The sequence below is a fragment of the Polypterus senegalus genome, chromosome 15 (assembly GCF_016835505.1).
Source record: "Polypterus senegalus isolate Bchr_013 chromosome 15, ASM1683550v1, whole genome shotgun sequence".
In the NCBI taxonomy this organism is placed as follows: Eukaryota; Metazoa; Chordata; class Cladistia; order Polypteriformes; family Polypteridae; genus Polypterus; species Polypterus senegalus.
The window spans coordinates 92,485,388-92,503,916 of record NC_053168.1 but is presented as its reverse complement, the minus strand read 5'-3'; the positions used below and the strand labels follow the sequence as shown (position 1 = coordinate 92,503,916).

The window sequence follows — 18,529 nt, the reverse complement described above, 5'->3', positions numbered from 1 at the left end:
CACGGACACCGCTCCTGTGTGTGTGTGTGACTCGCGCGCACGTACGTGTGTGTGTGTGTGTGTGTGTGTGTGTGTGTGTGTGTGTGTGTGCGTGACTCGCGGCGCCTGTGTGTCTGCGTGACTCGTGCGCGCCTGTGTGTGTGTGTGGGAAGGGTTATGGTGTGAAGAACCCTATCAGAATTGGCCGACGTTAAGAGTGGTGTTCCACAGAGGTCAGTGCTAGGGCCCTGCTATTTTTAATATACATAAATAATTTGGATAAGAAAACAAGCAATAAATTAGTTACGTTTGCAGACAACACCAAGCTAGTTGCACAAGCAGATAATATGGAATCCATTGAAACTTAATGAGGGACTTCATAGCATACAGGCTTGGGCAGATTTGGGATAGATGAAATTTATTGTAAGTAAATTTAAAATATTACAGTACATGTAGGAAGTAAAAATGTTAAATTTGAATACACAATGGGAGGTCTGAAAATAAAAAGTATACCTTATGAGGAGGATTTAGGGGTTGTAGTGGACAGTGTTAAGAAGCCATTAAGAAGGCTAACATAACTTTATGTTATATAGCACTATGTGTTGAGTACAAGTCCAAGGAAGTTATGCTCAACTTTATAATGCACTGGTGAGGCCTCGTATGGAGTACTGTGTACAGTTTTGGTCTCCAGGTTACAAAAAGGAAACAGCAGCGCTAGAAAAACTCCAGAGAAGAACAACTAGGCTGATTCCAGTGCTACAGGGGATTATGAGGAAAGATTTGGAATAAGTTACCATGTAGTGTGCTAGACAGTAGGACTTTAGCGAAAATTTAACTTGATGTTATTTTAGAAGAATTAAGCTTTGTTGGGCTGAATGGTCTGCTCTTGTCTAGATTGTTCTAATGTTCCGGTCACTCTCCAGGAACCACATCAAAGGTAGACTAACACATCAGAATAATGCATCTAACATGTTCCTCACATACTGCTGCTAAATATGCTTGCAGATACCATGCTCACATCAGTGATGTGACAGCCAGGGAACAAACTCCACAGTGCAGGCATTAGGACAAGGCAACCTGTCAGAAGCCCACATCTCTTACATATCACGCCGACTACTTATGTTAGATTTGTCTTCATTGATATCTGGGTATTCACAATACAGATAAGATGCTGTTCCACTTCATGGACAGTAAGATGAACAGAGTACATTACAATGCTGAGATTGTGCAGCAACTCATCATGAGAAAATATTAAAAGAACTGAGCCTTTTTAGTTAAAGCAAAAGAAGTTTAAGAGGATACTTAAATATTTAAAATTATGAATGCATGTGCTATGTTATTCTAAATCCAGATGAAATGGCCTCTCTCTCTTTCCAACACTGGTCTCTGATGTCACTTCCTATATTGTTGCTTCACTCAGCCCTTGAAATGGACCATTATTTATTAAACTTATTTATAACTTAATTAAATGTGGAATTCCTGGACATATTGCATTGCACACATTTGATTGGCTAGCTATCCTGGTGATGGATTGCTCTACCCAAAAGCTTTGATCCTGTGAGTATCTGCACAATTTCTTACTGTTTCCATTCTTTTAACCATTAAGTTGTAAAACTTGTCTGACTATTTTAACTAAAAGCACTATAAATTCCTTAGATAAAAAATAAATATGAATTTAAATTATGATTACCGGTACAACATAGAAAAAATGTGCAATGATTTTTGGTCAGAGTTGTTTGTTCACAAGAGAGGATGCTTTCAATGTAAATTGCCTCTGTATATTAATTAGTTAATTTGCCTTAATATTCCTGTAAATTACTTAATAAATAAGTTTATCATAGTTTGTTTAAGCAAAATTAAAAAAGCTTAATATAAGCAGTTTGCAATTCCAAAAAATTATTTATTTCTCCAGGACAATAAATGATTGTAATTTGTGGTCAAACAGCTGCATTTAATTAATTTCAGTTGACTGCAATTATTCCTGTAATTTGGTTAATTTAACTAGAGGCAATTATTTTTTAACAGTCTTTAATAACTTTACCAGGCAGAATAATGGCTCTGAGGTTAGGCATCTGTGCCGGCAATCGGAAAGGTTGCTGATTCAAATCACGTAAATGCCAGAAATTATTCCACTCTATTGGGTCCTTAAGCAAGGCACTTAACCACTTCACCTCTAACTTGTAGGGAAAACTTGGGGGTTTGTGGCAAGATGGACACTCCAGCCACTGGAAAAAAACTCATACTGCATGGCAGCACTCAGGTCCTAAATTGGGATCCTAAGGCAGTTTGTTGTGTGGTGGGTGTGGCAACTCATTGTATCAGAGCATGCTCCCAACTTCTCTCACTCTCTCTTTGATAACTTTATTCGTTAAGTAAATGAAACAAGCCAAAAAATGTATTTACTTATGTGATCAGGTGCCCTTTATCTAATATTACGACAAAAGCAAAAGGTAAACAACTGAGAACTTTATTTGCAGTACTTCAGTTTCTTGTGTGCATAGAGTTAATGGACCTCTGTTGTTGCGGGAGGTTCCCAGTCTTACAGAAGGGTCCAATAATGCTGCTGGCCACTGTCAGGTGAAGGGTCACATATCCAGAGGTTAAGATTCAGGGCAGGTGTTCTATTGGGATCAAGTCAGTATGGAATGCAACCCTAGGCAGCAACTGCAAAACAGAATTCCACAGAATAGTTTTAATCATAGCAACTATGTTTAGCTTGGAATTGTCTGTTTTTAGGGTAAGGTTGTATTGCTCACATAGGGATTTAGAACATTAAAACAATCTAGATGAGAACAGGTCATTTAGCTCAACAAAGCTTGCCTGTCCTATTCACTTAATTCTTCCAAAATGACATCAAGTCTAGTTTTAAAGGTCCCTAGAGTGCTACTGTCTACCACACTACTTGGTGACTTATTAGAAATGTCTATGGTTCTCTGTGTAAAGAAAAAAATCCTAATGTTTGTGTCAAATTTATCCTTAACAAGATTTCAACCATGTCTCCATGTTCTTGTTGAATTCATCCTAAAGTAACCGCTTCGGTTCAGTGTACTAATTCCCTTCATAATTTTAAACTCTTCAATCATGTCACCTCTTCATCTCCTTTTACTTTAGCTGAAAAGGCTTAATTTTTCCTTATAACTCATCCCCCTGCAATCCTGGAATCAGCCTAGTCGCACATCTCTGAATTTTCTGTTGTGCTTCTATATAATTTTTGTACCCTGAAGACCTACACTACATACACAGTACTTCAGATGAAGCCTTACCAGTGTGATATAAAGCATAACCTCATTTGACTTGTACTGTATACATCGTGCTATACATTCTAACGTTCTGTTAGCCTTCTTAATAGCTTCTGAACACCATCTGGAAGTTGATAGTGAGTCCACTACGACTTATAGTTCCCTTTCATAAAGTGTACTGTCAATTTTCAGACTTCCCATTGTGCATTCAAACCTAACATTTTTACTTCCTACATATAATACTTCACATTTATTTACATTAAACTTCATCTGCCACAAATTTGCCCAAGCATGTATGCTGTCCAAATCTCAGTGTAATGATTTGATGAATTATCTTCCAATCCTCCTAGCTTAGTATCATCTGCAGACTTAACCAGATTGTTATTTAGATCCCTATTCAAATCATTTATGTATAATAAAAATAACAGTAGCCCTAGCACTAACCCATTGAGGGACACCGCTCTTAACATTATCAGTTTCAGATAAGGTTCCTCGCACCATAACCCTCTGCTTCATGTGCTTAAGCCAATTCTGCACCTATGTATACACTACACCCTGAACTCCCACCTCTTTTAGTTTGATGCCCAGTCTCAAATGCTTTTTGACTAGATCTTGGATGTTCCTGAGAGTCGGCTGAAACCTTCTCTGCATTTGGGAGACAGTGGAAAGTCAAGATAAATAATATTGTATGCACCGCTTTGATTGTTCTTTTTGCTGCTTCCTCGTAGAAAAACATAACCTCACTTGTCTGAACCTACTCTGACTGTTTAGTAAAATATCTATTATTGTCATGTGTTGCTTAAACTTTCCCTCAATAATTCCTTCCAATAATGCAAGTGATGCACTTTAAACTTACTGGCCTATAGTTGTTTGGATCTGCCCAGGCACCCTTTAAATATAATGAGATAAAATCTGCCATTCTCCAGGCCATCGGAATTTCCCCAGTGCACAGTGATTTTATAAATATACAGTATGTGTCAAGGGTAAGTATATGACATCAGAAAAATGCAGGTTTAGAATCTAGGAATCTTTTATTTCACTGTCTGTATTTTAATTCCCCTTTATTATTCCTGATACATTGGACCTCCTTCTTGGCTGTTATTTTTCTACTAAAATACTGAAAGAATATTTTTGGGTTAACTTTTACCTTTTCTGTTGTGTTCCTCTCTCTCCCATGGTGAACTTTTTTTTCATTTCTTAATAATTCCAAATTTTGGGATGAACCAGTCCTGCATTTTATGTAAAACTGTTTTAAAACTTTTCCATTGCTCCTTGACTGTCTCCACTTAAACGTTTATCCCAGTTTATTCCTTTAAGAATTTTCCACATTTTTCAAAATTTGCCCTACCAAATTTAATCAGAATTGTTCTTTGGTTCAACTACCTCTACAACCTGAATTCCATCATGGTTTTTACAAAATACTAAACCTAGGCAAGTTTCCCCCCCATGTTGGTGCTTTAACATACTGCGTTTAAAAGCAGTCACTGATTACGTCTAAAATATCCCGGTCTTTCATGTCTCCTCTTAATCTTCTTTTGCTTAAACTAAAGCTCTTTATCCTTCCTTAAAACTCATCTCCTGCAGCCCCGGAATCAGCCTAGTCACTCTTCTCTGGAATTTTTCTAGCACTGCTATGTCCTTTTAGTAGCCTAGAGTCCGAAACTGCACACAGTACTCTTGATGTGGCCTTACCAGTGCATTATAAAGCTTGAGCATAACCTCCTTGGATTTGTACTCTAAACATCATGCTCTATAAATTAAAACCTATACAGGTATAACCTTCGATAAAGACTGATTCTAAATAAGTAATAATAATAAACAAGACTTTAAATTTAGGTAATCATGCAATACACCACAGTAATTTTAAATTTGAGTTCTAAGCTGGGTAAACATTAACAACAAAATACTTTTTGTTACAGATGCAAGATGGTATAGCCCATGAAAAGAAAAAGTGCTATAACATAACAGAATGGCTATTGGTACACCTCAAAGTTGGAATGATCTTATGTGCTGTATTATATTTGCTCACCTGTAATGGTCATACTTAAAATATGTATTTAACTTTTATTTATTCAGAGAAACATTTGTAATTGTTAATTTTTCTTGTTATTTATTATTTCCTAATTTATTTTATTTACTTGTTATTTATTATTAACTACTAAAAATCATTGGTAAGACTCATAACTTTAATTCCCCAGATTACCACTATGTAAAACAGTAATAATTATAATGGCCATTAAGAAACTGACCAAAATAGTGACATTTTTCAATGGACCCAGGGTTGCTCTACCAAATGTTTGTGGAAAAGAGTGAGTATGTAATTTTTTAAGTTTATAAAATAACAGATATTTTTTCCACTGCAGTCTAGTTTTCCTGATTGTACAGTACTAAAAAAAAATCTTACTGTCAAGAATGATTCCCACAAGAGGTTCTTTGTCTTCATTAAGAATTTCCCACAGAGCAAAGGGTTCATGTGGGGTCTCAGGTAGAAGGCGGAAGAGTATTGTAATGGTATATTCAGAGGGAAGACCTTCTGGATGAAGATACCTGAAAATATTTTAAAGATAGTAGAACAGATTATAGGTCGTAAAGCAAGAAATAACTTTTTTAAAAACTTGGAACAATATCTTGTTCTTCCAAATTAGCTGAGCATAAATTTTTTAAATTAGCAAAATTTAGCAACATGTGTAAAAACAGGAAAACACAGAAAACATTTTATTCATCCATTTATTTCTTAATCTTTTCTTTAGTAATTTAGTCCACAATAGAGTCGCAGTGAATCACAACATATTCAACCACCACTTGTTTAAAGTGGAAACCAACCAGGCCAAACTCCATACATCCAATTACACCAGGGCAATTTGGAAAAGCTGACCAAACTAAAGTGCATGTCTGAGTCATGAGTTTGGAAAAATACCGAGAAGCTGAAGAAGACTCATGTTGGTACATTTATCTCTGATCATCACTAGTGCTGTTCGTCGAAAGTCACTAGAAGGTCACAGCATTTCTGCAGTAAATATGCCAAGCTTGCCAGTGTCCTTGCTCTCTGAATAATTACTGGAAATGTGCTGTGTAGTGGGCATAAACAGACATTTTATTCCTGTGCCCCATGATGCTTTGTGAAACCAGCATGACCTCACAGAGCTGTAGTAGCTATGTGGAGAACTTTCCGACATGCGTAGTTTAAGTGTACTCCACCTCACATTTTGCCACACTGCCTGATCTGCTTCTCGCATGTGTGATGTTAATTCTTCACCTGGATTTGCACCTTGCATACATTTAAAAAACAAATAAAAAACAAACTTTTATTGTTTTCATTTGAGGGGTGTATTATTTGATTATAATGAGATTATTATGAAACTACTTCTTTGTTTTGAATGGATTTATTGTACATTGTAGTGTCACTGCTATATTAAGTATTCTATGTTCTTTGATATGTAGTGCAGATTTAGGCAGTGACAGGGAAATCTTAGTATGTAATGCTATTCCATTACATTACAGGCTCTCTGGGAGTGCAAGTACGCACTGGTATGCATCTTTTAACTGCTTATACTCCAAAGTACGAAAAGGGAAGTGTCAGTAAAGAGCAGCAGAGATGAATCTCCAAGTCCTGGTAACTGAAGTCCCTACCCACTTTCCAGGTCCATATAAGTTATGGGAGCACAGACCAAATTAAATTCCTGCACAATTAGCAACAAGGCACAACTTCCCCTCTATTTGTGCAGAGATACTTTACACTTTTATCTTCCTTCAAAAAGATAGAAACACCTTGTAAACAGAAATAAATCTATCATTATTATTATTTTAAGATTTGTTTTGAGTCTGCACTCTGTCAAAAGGGGTGGGGATCCAGTCACTGAAACTGATCAGCTTGTACTACTTGCTTCATGGCACAGCCAATCAGTGCCTCGAAGATTTGAACTTTGATTCCATAATGATATATTTTAGTTTTACTTATTGCCAGTGTGTGGCCATTTGTTATATTTTGTTTGTGGTTTATTGCTCAGGGTAAAGCTTTTGTTGTCTGAGGCAGGGTGGTACAGTGGTAAGCAATTCTGCTTCAAAGCTCAGGCCACTACACCTGCATTTACATTTGTTACTGAATGACAACAGACAGTTATCATATTTAACATTAGTGGACATGCAAATGGATTTTCTTTACACATGCATCATTTCAGTCAGCAGAAACGACAAATGAGTTGTGCGGGGGAGTGGAACAGATCAGGTAACTTGTTTAGTGGCAGACAATGCCCTGTACAATTTAAAAAGTGAATGGAATGGTAGTGGCAGTGTGTGTAAAGTGGAGCTACTGTCTCCTTCATATGATTGTCATGTGTTTGGCTCCATGTCAACACATGAATATTCTTCATGGTATTGTGGCATGTGACCTTCTTTTCACATGTTCTTGTTGGGTCATTACGAGAAGCCTGTTGCCATTATAACTACAGTAGATGTGATGTACTCTGCTGTACGCATAAATACTTAAGGACAATGGGGTGCTGTTAAATTGTGAGCATATTGAATTTTGATAAAGTGGGTCGCTTTAAAACAGAGTAAAGGCCCAATCAGGTCTGCAGGCTTTCACATTTGTCACCCATAACAATTTAGGAAAAATATGAAAGTATTGTTCTTGCCCTTACTTTCCAAGTGCCATAGCATCTGAATTTGATATGCATTTTTTAAGTTACGCCCACAAAGAAAATATAGAGTTAAATTCTTTTGTAGAAAGTTCAGTAATAATAACACATTCTGTTTAACTGTGTCTTTAAAGCCATTTTAGGGAACATTACAAGAAAAACCCATAACATACATACAGTAACTGTACATGGTGGAAATACTATAGATAAATATTCTATGAAAATAAACACAAAACATTTTTTCTTTCTTAATATTTTAGGCATTGGAGTCTTGGTGACTTACAATAACAGTGATTAGTAGTTTTAACATGCTAGATCTGATATTATGTTTATATTCTGTGCTTCATTACAATATTATATATATGTTTTATCTATATGTTTAATATAATGTTTTATCCTTTTCTCCTACATAGTAATATAATAACACAGAGGAATTACAGAAGAAAATGGCAAAGCAGGTTCTTTATTCTTAGGAGACAGCATTTCTATACTGTGGGTAACAACATTTCTTTACATAGTCTACAACTCTGGTAAAATGACTTCAAGAGTAGCCCACTTCGATACTAATGCAAGTATTTTAAGTGTCAGTATTTTCAATACGAATACTGAATATTTTTCACTGTAACAAATTTATTATGTGTAATTTTCTAACCTGCTTGACCAGAGCCATTTGAGGGTGCTGAGGCTAATCTCAGCTACCACAGGGCACAAAGCACTGAGGAAACCCTGGACAGTACGTCCATCTCCTTTGCAGGGTAAACACACGCAATGGCTAATTTAACATTGCAAATTCACCTACACTGCACATCTTTGGAGTGTTGGAGGAAACCTACGAAGAAATTGGAAGAACGTGCAAACTCCACACAGGGAGGAATCCGGGTCGCAAGCCTCTTTCTCCTTAGTGCGAGGCAGCATTAACACTGCACCACCATGCTGCCCAGAATGAACATACAAAAGTAATAAAGATAATATCTTTTTCATAAAGATTTGGTTATTTGTTTAACACATGTAAAACTGGCAATCACTTTACAAAAGTACTTAAACTAATCCCCTTAGAACACTAACATTTACAAAAATATATTCCCACATTTGAATTTTCTATTATATTCTGCCATTCTGTTTAAACATGAAAGATTTTGTCATATTAGCTTTACATTTAGTTAAGTTTCAAATTTGAAACGTATTTTGAAACTATGGGCAAGGCAGCAATAATCTTTGGACTGCCTAACACAGAGTGAACAAGCATACACACACACCGATTACTGTGGTATCAATCTGCTCATCCCTATCCATGATTCAAGACTTGTAACGTGCTAAGCTCCCTCTACCAGACTCCAAGGACCACAACTGGAATTTCCAATACAGCTACAACTTCAATGTAATCCGGAGGTGCAATCTCCCTCTGTCCTTGCAATATACTGGCTTCCCAAATGGGAAATAAAAACGCAACTGTCCCCACCGTGATGACCATTCATGGTGGCCTCCCAGTTAGAAAAGTAAGCAATAACCATCCTAGTCAGGAATAGTCCATCACTATATGATCATCTTTCCAGAGCCCGTCAAGCAACTTTTTCCATGTTATACTAATAATGACATGAAGTGTATAATGTCTGAAGTTTAGACCAAATATCAAATAAACACATGTGCTTTACTCAAGAATATAAGCAAAGAAAAAAAAAAGCATTTGATTTACATACCTAAAGCAGAAACTTTTTCCATGTTATAGTAATAATGATGAAGTATATAATATGTGACGTCTTTAGTCCTAATATCATCTCTAAAAAACACAGTTTTATGTTTTTTTTCTTTCCTTTGCAAGATATTAGGATATATTCTCAGACTCTGAGTACTTCTGTTTTGGATTTTCAATACCATTTCCCTATTTATGGGATGCTAGGTGGAGTTCTGCAAATAGCTAGTGGAGGACTGGCTGACTTGAGTGAGCCTCTTCTTGAACCTTCTGATCGGCTTTATGGTCCTTTGCGGAATTTACACATTTTGCCATATTCATGACTCTATATAACAACTATCAGTTGTATTTTAAAATGTACCGGAAAGACCAGCCAATTGACACAGGACCTACTTTTGTACAAATCAGGTAAGAATCGAGCCAGTTTCAATGACAGAACTTTCAGGTGGCTGTCTCACATGACAAGCCACAGTGTCTGACAATGCTTAAACTCAGTAAGCAAATTGTTTTGCAAGGCTTTACATCATCTGAAAATTCTCCTTCCAGATTAAAGCCTAAAGAGATATTCATTCACTACAGTAATTGAAGAAGAAAGTTTGTATATCAAGCAGAGAGAGGGACGGGACGCCCTTTATAAGAGAAGACCGGGGGAATGGGCGTACTACCAGGAGTACCTCCACCGGGACACGAGAGGGAAGCCCTCTTGGTTTACATTGGGGTCACGGATTTGGAGTTCAGAAGCTCAACCCACTCGGGGGTCCGTGGCCATCACCAGGGGCACCTGGACAGCTCCAGATTCTGGGCATGCAGTACTTCTGCCACGCCCGGAAGTGCTGCCAAAGGTTAATCAAAAGACATCTGGAGCACTTCCGGGTGCACTATGAAGGAGGCCACCTCACTACATTGAGAAGCCAGAGTCAGGTGGAGGAGAACAAGGTTGCGAGTGAGGAGTACAGGAGGTGGCAGAAAAAAGATAGAGTATTGTGTTGTTTGCGGGACTTATTGTAAGGATAAAACGTGTGTTATTTTGGACATTTTAAATCTGTGTCAGTCTGTGTCTGGGTAGATCTTCTACACCATACAGGCAACTCAAAAAGAGACATTTTGACCCACAAATGATACAAAATAGTACAAGCAATCTCCACCACTGGCAAAAATCTCCTTTCAATTAGAGTCAAAATAATTAACAGTGCTTCACAAAAACTTTTGTGACCCTGGTTTACTCTCTTGCTTTGACTATATTTGGGTAAACAGAGGTAAGATTTAATTAACAGCTCATCTTGAAACATAAAAAATGGCAAAATCAAGATATGAATTGATGGCCACAATTAGTGAGTGCTGAGGGAGGAAATCCTTGTAAATATACAACTTCTCTAATAAAGATGCCAGTGAATTCCCAAGCAACTGGAATTTTTTTTAGGGGTATGAAATGTACACTTTTTGAGAAGACATATGCAATCACTAAAATAGTTGTATAACCCAAAACACATAATAGAGTCCATAGAAATTACATCTCACAACTGACAAGGAGAGGGACTTCGCTACAATAACCCAGTCAAATCATGGTTTACTCATTGCTCATTTTCACCTATCACAAATAGGAAATAAGCAGCTCAAGCAGTTTATGTAATACCTGGTTGCTCAAAAATTTTAGGTAAATTGGCCCACTGCAAAATTCTGGATCTCAAGTTATCGGGTACACAACATTTCCCAGTAGAAACTTTGCTGGAGACTGCATTTATAAAACTTTCTACTAAGCTGTCAGTGTAACCAAAGCAGCTTCCAAGAATTTCTCATTGGACAGTAAGTTTTAACGTACTGTTGGTACCTCGTCAGAATAATTAATCTTGGCATAATTGCGTTCTGTCTGATATGAGATGGTAAAATCAAAGTGACTGTAGAAGAGTGCCCATTTAACTTGTGTTGCATTTAATCTTTTAGCAATTTTTTGATACATGAAGTTTTTATGATTTGTGTACATCATAAATGGAAATTTTGCACCCTCCAGCCAGTGGTTGCATTGTTCTCAGGCTAACTTAATTGCTGTTAACTCTCAAAACCCTGCAACATAATCTGATCTACAGATGTTAATCCATCCATACATTATCCAACCCGCTATATCCTAACTACAGGGTCACGGGGGTCTGCTGGAGTTAATCCCAGCCAACACAGTTCGCAAGGCAGGAAACAAACCCCAGGCAGGGCGCCAGCCCACCTTTGGGCACGCACACACACACACCAAGCACACACTTGGGACAATTTAGAATCGCCAATGCACCTAACCTGCATGTCTTTAGACTGTGGGAGGAAACCGGAGTACCCGGAGGAAACCCACGCAGACACAGGGAGAACATGCTAACACCACGCAGGGAGGACCTGGGAAGCAAACTCAGGTCTCTTAACTGTGAGGCAGCAGCGCTACCACTGCGCCACTGTGCAGCCCGCAGATATTAATTCTCTTGAAAGAAGCACAAGGGTGGGTTTTGTCAATATCTGGTAATTTCTGTGGAAGAATAGAATTTATCTCGATACTAGATGCATCAAAATAAAATATGAATTGTTGTGATGGATCTGGATGTCATAATAACTGGTGCAGCGATGCATGATGTGTTTTAGTAAATCAAATGCTTCTTGTGCTTCCAATGTCACATAATTGGCATTACCATTTTGTTATGCTTTGGCCCACAATTCCTTTCCTTAAAAAACAGTTGTCAGACACTCTTAATTTCAGTACAAGTATCAGCTTCCTCTCACAGGGTCTCTTTTGAATGCAATCTCTGGGTCTTATCTGATAAAATGATCACAACGTGACACACAGAGATGTCTGCAATACATCATCTCAATATCTGATCAGGGATAAAGGGTCATAACTCACCAACACACAACACTGATAGACAAAATTTTGCAACAACTGTAAACCAAAATGTGGGTCTTATGTGCTTCAAAGAATCTAATGGCAAAACACCAAGGGGTACTTAGTTGAAAAAAAAAAAAAAACACTGAAAACACCAGACCTATCCTCTTTCTACATGCTCAATGCTCTTAGCCAGGCTGTAAATTCTGCTCAATGTAGCAGGGTCCTCATTGCCTAGGGAGTGACCATAATAAAAGGCTGGAGTGACCTCTTTTCCTCTGCCAGGAAACCTGGTGTTGTACTGGAAAATTGGAAGACTTACCCACTGCCTTGTTTGTAGTGGTGGCAGAGAAATTTTAAATGTAATGTTTTCATGGAGCAATTGAAAATTGAATACTGAAATTGAATATTGAATTGGTCAATAGTTGACTAAATGCTATATAGTGTCAAACAATGTGAAAAAAGTCCTTGGGGAAAAAATTTCTCATGTAACTGGTGTTGCATAATCCACATATCCAATATCCATTTGTATGGTCAAAATTCAAAATGTGTGCATTTTTTTGGCTAAAATATATTAACAAATATATTTTCTGCCTGAAAAAACACATAAACAAGGAAGTCGTTATTCCCAAAATGCTGGGGGGGGGTAACAGATCTTGAGTTTGAACGCACAGCATTGTGGGAATGCCAACCTCCCCGCAGGGTGCCCTGCGAGATGAAACACCTCCTTCTGGGAACACCGGTAACAGCAACACAACCCTCAGCAACCTTCAGGGTCTTGTCACGGAAGGTCTCCCACATCACATTAGGAATGGCAGTCATACCCAAATCTGAAGGTTCCTCACACAAACTGCGTGCAAACTCATTACAAACATCCTGGTCTTGGAGTCTGGCCAAGTCCAGGCTCATTTTCCTAGTAGGTGGTAACATACTGGCCCCAAGCTGGATCCTAAGAGTAGCAACAACAAGTCTGTGGTCAGAATTCACAAACTGGACACTTCTGTAGACCCTGCAGTTTTGCAAGAGCCTCCAGCGTCTGCCTACAAGGATATGATCGTTCTCCTTCACCGCACCACCAGTATTGGAGTACCAAGTCCAACAATGCAGTTCAGGGCACTGGAACCAGGATCCAGCAATTCGCAGCCCCTGACATTTTGCAAAGTCAAGGAACATGGAGCCACTTTCACCATGGTCACCAGACCAAACAATCCTCATAGCCAGCCCTGTCAGTGTCACCCATGACCAGGGGAATGTCACCTCATGGGCACCCATCAACCACTGAGCAAAGCTGCGAATAAATTGTCTCCCTCGCCGATACATCGCTCACCATGGTCGTAGCATACACTGAGACAACAGACAAGGCACCCAGAGAGTGCCGTAATCTGAGTCTCGTAATACGCTCGTTGAAAGGAGTGACATTGGACACCATCGGAAGAAGCCAATCCACTACAGCAACAGCTGCTCCAGTCATGTATGACAGCCATCAGACTGACCAGAACAATAAAAGGTGTATCCACCTACAGACATATGGACAGTCCCTGGTCTGCGCACCTCAGAGAGTGCTGCCACTGAAATGCAGAGTTTACGCAGCTCCTCCGACAGCTGTGGAAGATGATTATCTTGCCGGAGAGACAAGACGTTCCATGCGCCAACCCGTATGGGCCACCTCAAATTGGGACACAAGTGCTGCTGTGCAGAGAGCGATGCCTCAACACCACACCAGTTCCGATCCCCAACAGAACTGACCCTATTGGCTCTCCAACAGTTTTGACTCTTCTGGGGATGGGGCTCTTAAGGGCTTTCTCCCCACAAGGGTGGCCTTAGGCATGTGCAAACTGTGCACCTGCACAGGGCCACCAAGCCAATATATATTGAATATAAAACAGAAGGAGAAAATAACGACACAGCTGACAGCTAAAGCGAAGCTAGTGCAAGTGGGCAAGTCGTCTTACAAGTTAATGTTTCACCTAGTTTTAATAAAGTATTAGTGTTAGCGCAATAGTCATAGTGAATAACTAGTCGGATAGGGGACACAAGACATTCCCATACCCATTCTAAGCAAAATGAAGAGATTTTGAGTGTACGAATCTGTTTATTCGAAACTAAAGAGAAAGGCGGCTCAGGAGGCTTTCATTAAGTCACAGGAAGGAGCAATCCTGAACTTTATCATAAGTTAAACACTTGTGTCATGAGCACGAGGCGGCTATGCAGTGTCCGCAACGGACGTGGCCATCCGCCGTGCATAAGATACCATATTGACATTGGCGGGAGAAGGGGCCACAGATTCTTTCTCTGCCCAGGGCCGCCACAAGCCTAGAGGCCGCCCCTGCCCCCCATCCCCTTCATGATGAGAGCAGCCTTCCTATGGGCGGCTGCAGCAGAGCTACTCCCGCGGAGAGCAAAAAGGAGTCCTTTCTGTAGTCTCAGAGCTTTGTGAAGTTTTTTAATGAATCTTTTTAATGAATTTTAATGATTATTTTTAAATAATTACATTTTTTTAATGAATTTTTAATGAATCTTACATGTCCAGTTATACAAATCAACCTTTTGTACCTCAAAGTTGAAAAGGGCATAGACTGACATTCCACAAGAGGACATGTGTTATTTGTATGATCGTTGCCCTGGCAGAATGCAGAGTCAAATCTCAGTTGCACTGTGTCACTCTTCAGTAGAGTATAATAAAAAGGAAAAACAATAAAAATAACACAATAAGTACAAATAATATATATTGAATGTTGTATAATAAAAACAATACTTTTATAAGCAGGTTATGTATATGAGTGCAACACATTCAATACTGGTTAAACTTTACTTCTACCTACAACGTACAAGTTACTGTGTAAGTTCAATATTCTTACCTTTTGTGCTATAACTTACTTTGTGGGCTGTGAGATGAGAGCATCTTTGTGTAGTCTGTAGCAGGGGAAGCTATTAAATGTTCCAGGCTCCATTGATATTCCATCAATAGAGGCATATTGGTTCTCAACAAGGCCAAACATCTCCATCATTCTAAAACCTGGAAGAGAAAGTGAAAATCTGTTTGAGTCCTTTAATAATGACCTAAAACATGAATTCCTTATCAGCAGTAATAGCCATGAACTAGGGTGGTGACCTATTCTGGTAGTAGTGGCCACAAATAAGGACCAATCTCTAGATGGTACGCCATACCATTATACAAGGCACAGTCATGAACAAATGCAATCTTCCTAAAATCAACAATTCATTTAACATTTGCAATATTGGAAAGTATAACGAAATAGGAGAACCTGGATATAACTAAACACACAGTTAAAAAACATGTAAACTACACAGGAACTAACCTGGCTGAGAATTTGAGAAGCAACACTACCATTGCATTAGTACATTTCTTGAACCCACTGAATTCTGTTATAAAGCTGAACGAAACCAGAGTTTCTTCTAATAGTGCCGGACTCAACACAGGAATGCTAGTTCATTGATGAAATTGGGATACCAGTACACTAGATTGTACATTAATGTGCTCATCCACACATACAGTTATACCAGGCTGTTTTAATGTTGCCAAACAACCTAAGTTGCACATTTTCTACATGAAGGATGTGTGAGGCAAGGGGAAAATGTGAAAACACAGACAGTAAATATTTTCTGTAGTTGGGAGACAGCAGTGCTCTCTCTCTCTGTCTCTCTCCTTCTGTGTGTGTGTGTGTGTGTGTGTGTGTGTGTGTGTGTGTGTCAGAGAGATTGTACATGTGTGTGAGATGATGCTCTGCACTTTCTGACTGGATTTAAAATGAGAAACTCATAATATCCTTCATAAGGTTATTACCTTTCAGTTACAGTAATATCAGTATCATAATACATTACAGTAGCTAGCTTTGTCATATGTATTAAAATTCATTTATTTTTTATTAGACTCAAAGTAATACTTGAGGGTAAAATGATCAATCATTTTTTCCTTTTCTGCTTTCCCCAGACACATGAAACAATTTTTCAGCATGCTTTCTTTCTTTATTCAGAAGCTCATTTCCTTCTGGCTGCAATAGCACTGCAGTTTCTCTTGGTGGATTTTACACACACAGCATCCTTGATGGCTAGGAAAGTGACACCTGCTGAGTCAGCTTGTGATCAGCCAGCTCCTGGTGTTAATAAGGCAAACACTTGCTATTTATCAGCAAGGAAAGACTAATGGCAACCTCATACAAACTTCAATACAGACAAGTATTCCACCGTGACTTAAACTTTATAGCCTGGCAATAAGATTGTCTGTCAGTAGTGTACTAAGCCAGGACTTGGGTTCCAGCTTGACAAAATGGATAATGCCAGCCTATCCTATAATGTCTGAAAGACCTACACATGGTCTTCCAGTTTCCAGAATGCACCATTCTCATTTTCAGCACATTTCTTTATTTAAGTACACACACAGTTTCTGTAGTTTTGTATGGGTGATAATTTGTCATAAAACATAGACAATAATCCAACAATAACACAAACAACAATAACGATAATGGTAATAATAATCCTTAAACTCATGCAATATAGGAGATAGACATACAAAAAAAAAATTGAACAAAATGGAAACAGGAATACAGCTCGTGAATTCATTGTTAAATGTTGATTTAATTCAAACTATAACTATCTGCCAAGTGGGCTTACATTAATACTTGTATTAAAACTTGAAAAATATAAATCTCTGCTTTTCACCAGCATGTACAAGATTCACTTTTGTCACGCTTAAAAAAGTACTCCATAGTCTATCACTGAACAATTCTCTGATGTCATGCATTGATTGGATACTTATATTCCTTAGTTTGCATACATGAAGGTTCAGTAAATAGGAAGTATGGGTAAATGTTTAAAGATAATAATTATTCCTCAATGTCATTGATTTTTCAAATTATATTACATTTGTCAATTTGTTTATTTAATTTAAATGAAATGTATATGAAGCTGCCTTGGTAAAAATATATTCAAGCTGTCACCATTATCATAAGGTACCAGACTGGATAGTGCTTTAAAAAAAGACCTACAAAGACATTCGAACATAAATTGTAACTGGATAATGTGAAACAAATGTGTTTTTCTTTTTTTTACATAAACATTAAATACAAATAAATGAATAAAGCCTTCAAATACGGGCCAGTTCCTATGTTTTATCTGAAATGTCACCCCTCAGGAATATTTTTTGTATCAAACCCATCCACATTTCGCTCTCCTTAGCCCTAGCTTCCCTCTCATGTCCCTAGGTTTCTATGTACAAGTCTGCCAGTGACGATTCCACTCAAAGCAAAGAGGGTGGCGGTGCCATTTACAGCTTGGCCTAGGGCAGCAAAAATGCTACAGCCGGCCCTGAGTGTACCACTATACATATACAACATACATTACATAATGTAGTGAAAATGGGGTTTGTAGTGCTTAAAAAACTTCATACGAGTTATATTTTTGCACTCTTGAATATTATTTAAAACCTAAAAAGGGGATGGGGAATCCAGAAAAAAAGCAGTTCATATTAACATAGAAAATGTGGCAGTGAGTCTTCCCAATAGTTTTCTGCTCTGAATCAGGGGAGCCTGGCAAAAACAGCTTTCCTAGTTAGTGTAACAATAAGGTGTAAGGAAAATATGACTGTCTTTAAAAGGTTTTATTTATCACAAGGTCCAGAAGATCCAGCATTTTTTTTCAAGTCAGAGGGATATGGGCTGAAAAATGGAAACCACTTGTGAAGCAATGTGTAAAGAAAATAGCAATTTATGAGTGGGGAACTCTAGCAATGAAAGAATACAAAAGTGGTCAGCTCCTCAGTCTGTTTGCTATGACAACTTACAATGGAACACAAGCCAAGATAGTTAATCACAACACTTAACTTTATAGCCATTCTAAATTATTTACGAAATAGGTACAGCAGTAGCGAAGTTGAAGTTAAGATCAAGGTTTAATTAACAGACTTCTCGTCGACTTTTTATCTTCTAGTTTAATATAGCCAGTGATCTAAACAGTTTCATACTTTATTTCATAAGGATGTGACTTTATTCTGTGTTGTCTTGTAATTGCCACCCAATTGCCAAAAGCTTTTCTGATAAGGAATCATGGGTGCTGCATTTATACAATATGAGAGTCCTAAATAAGCCAATTGCTGCTGCCACAGCCATAATGC

General features: G+C 38.1%; 1 protein-coding gene across 3 annotated transcripts in view; it reads right to left on the bottom strand.

Annotated features, from left to right (window-relative positions):
- The window catches only part of col14a1a (collagen, type XIV, alpha 1a), a 501,463-nt gene that overhangs the window by 150,292 nt on the left and 332,642 nt on the right, over positions 1–18,529 (bottom strand). For all 3 annotated transcript variants that reach the window (XM_039736768.1, XM_039736767.1, XM_039736766.1), the window contains exons 28-29: positions 15,277–15,415; positions 5,623–5,765 (exon numbers count right to left, since the gene is read on the bottom strand). In XM_039736768.1, coding sequence (XP_039592702.1) covers positions 5,623–5,765; positions 15,277–15,415 — 282 coding nt within the window. The remainder of the gene's footprint in view (positions 1–5,622; positions 5,766–15,276; positions 15,416–18,529) is intronic.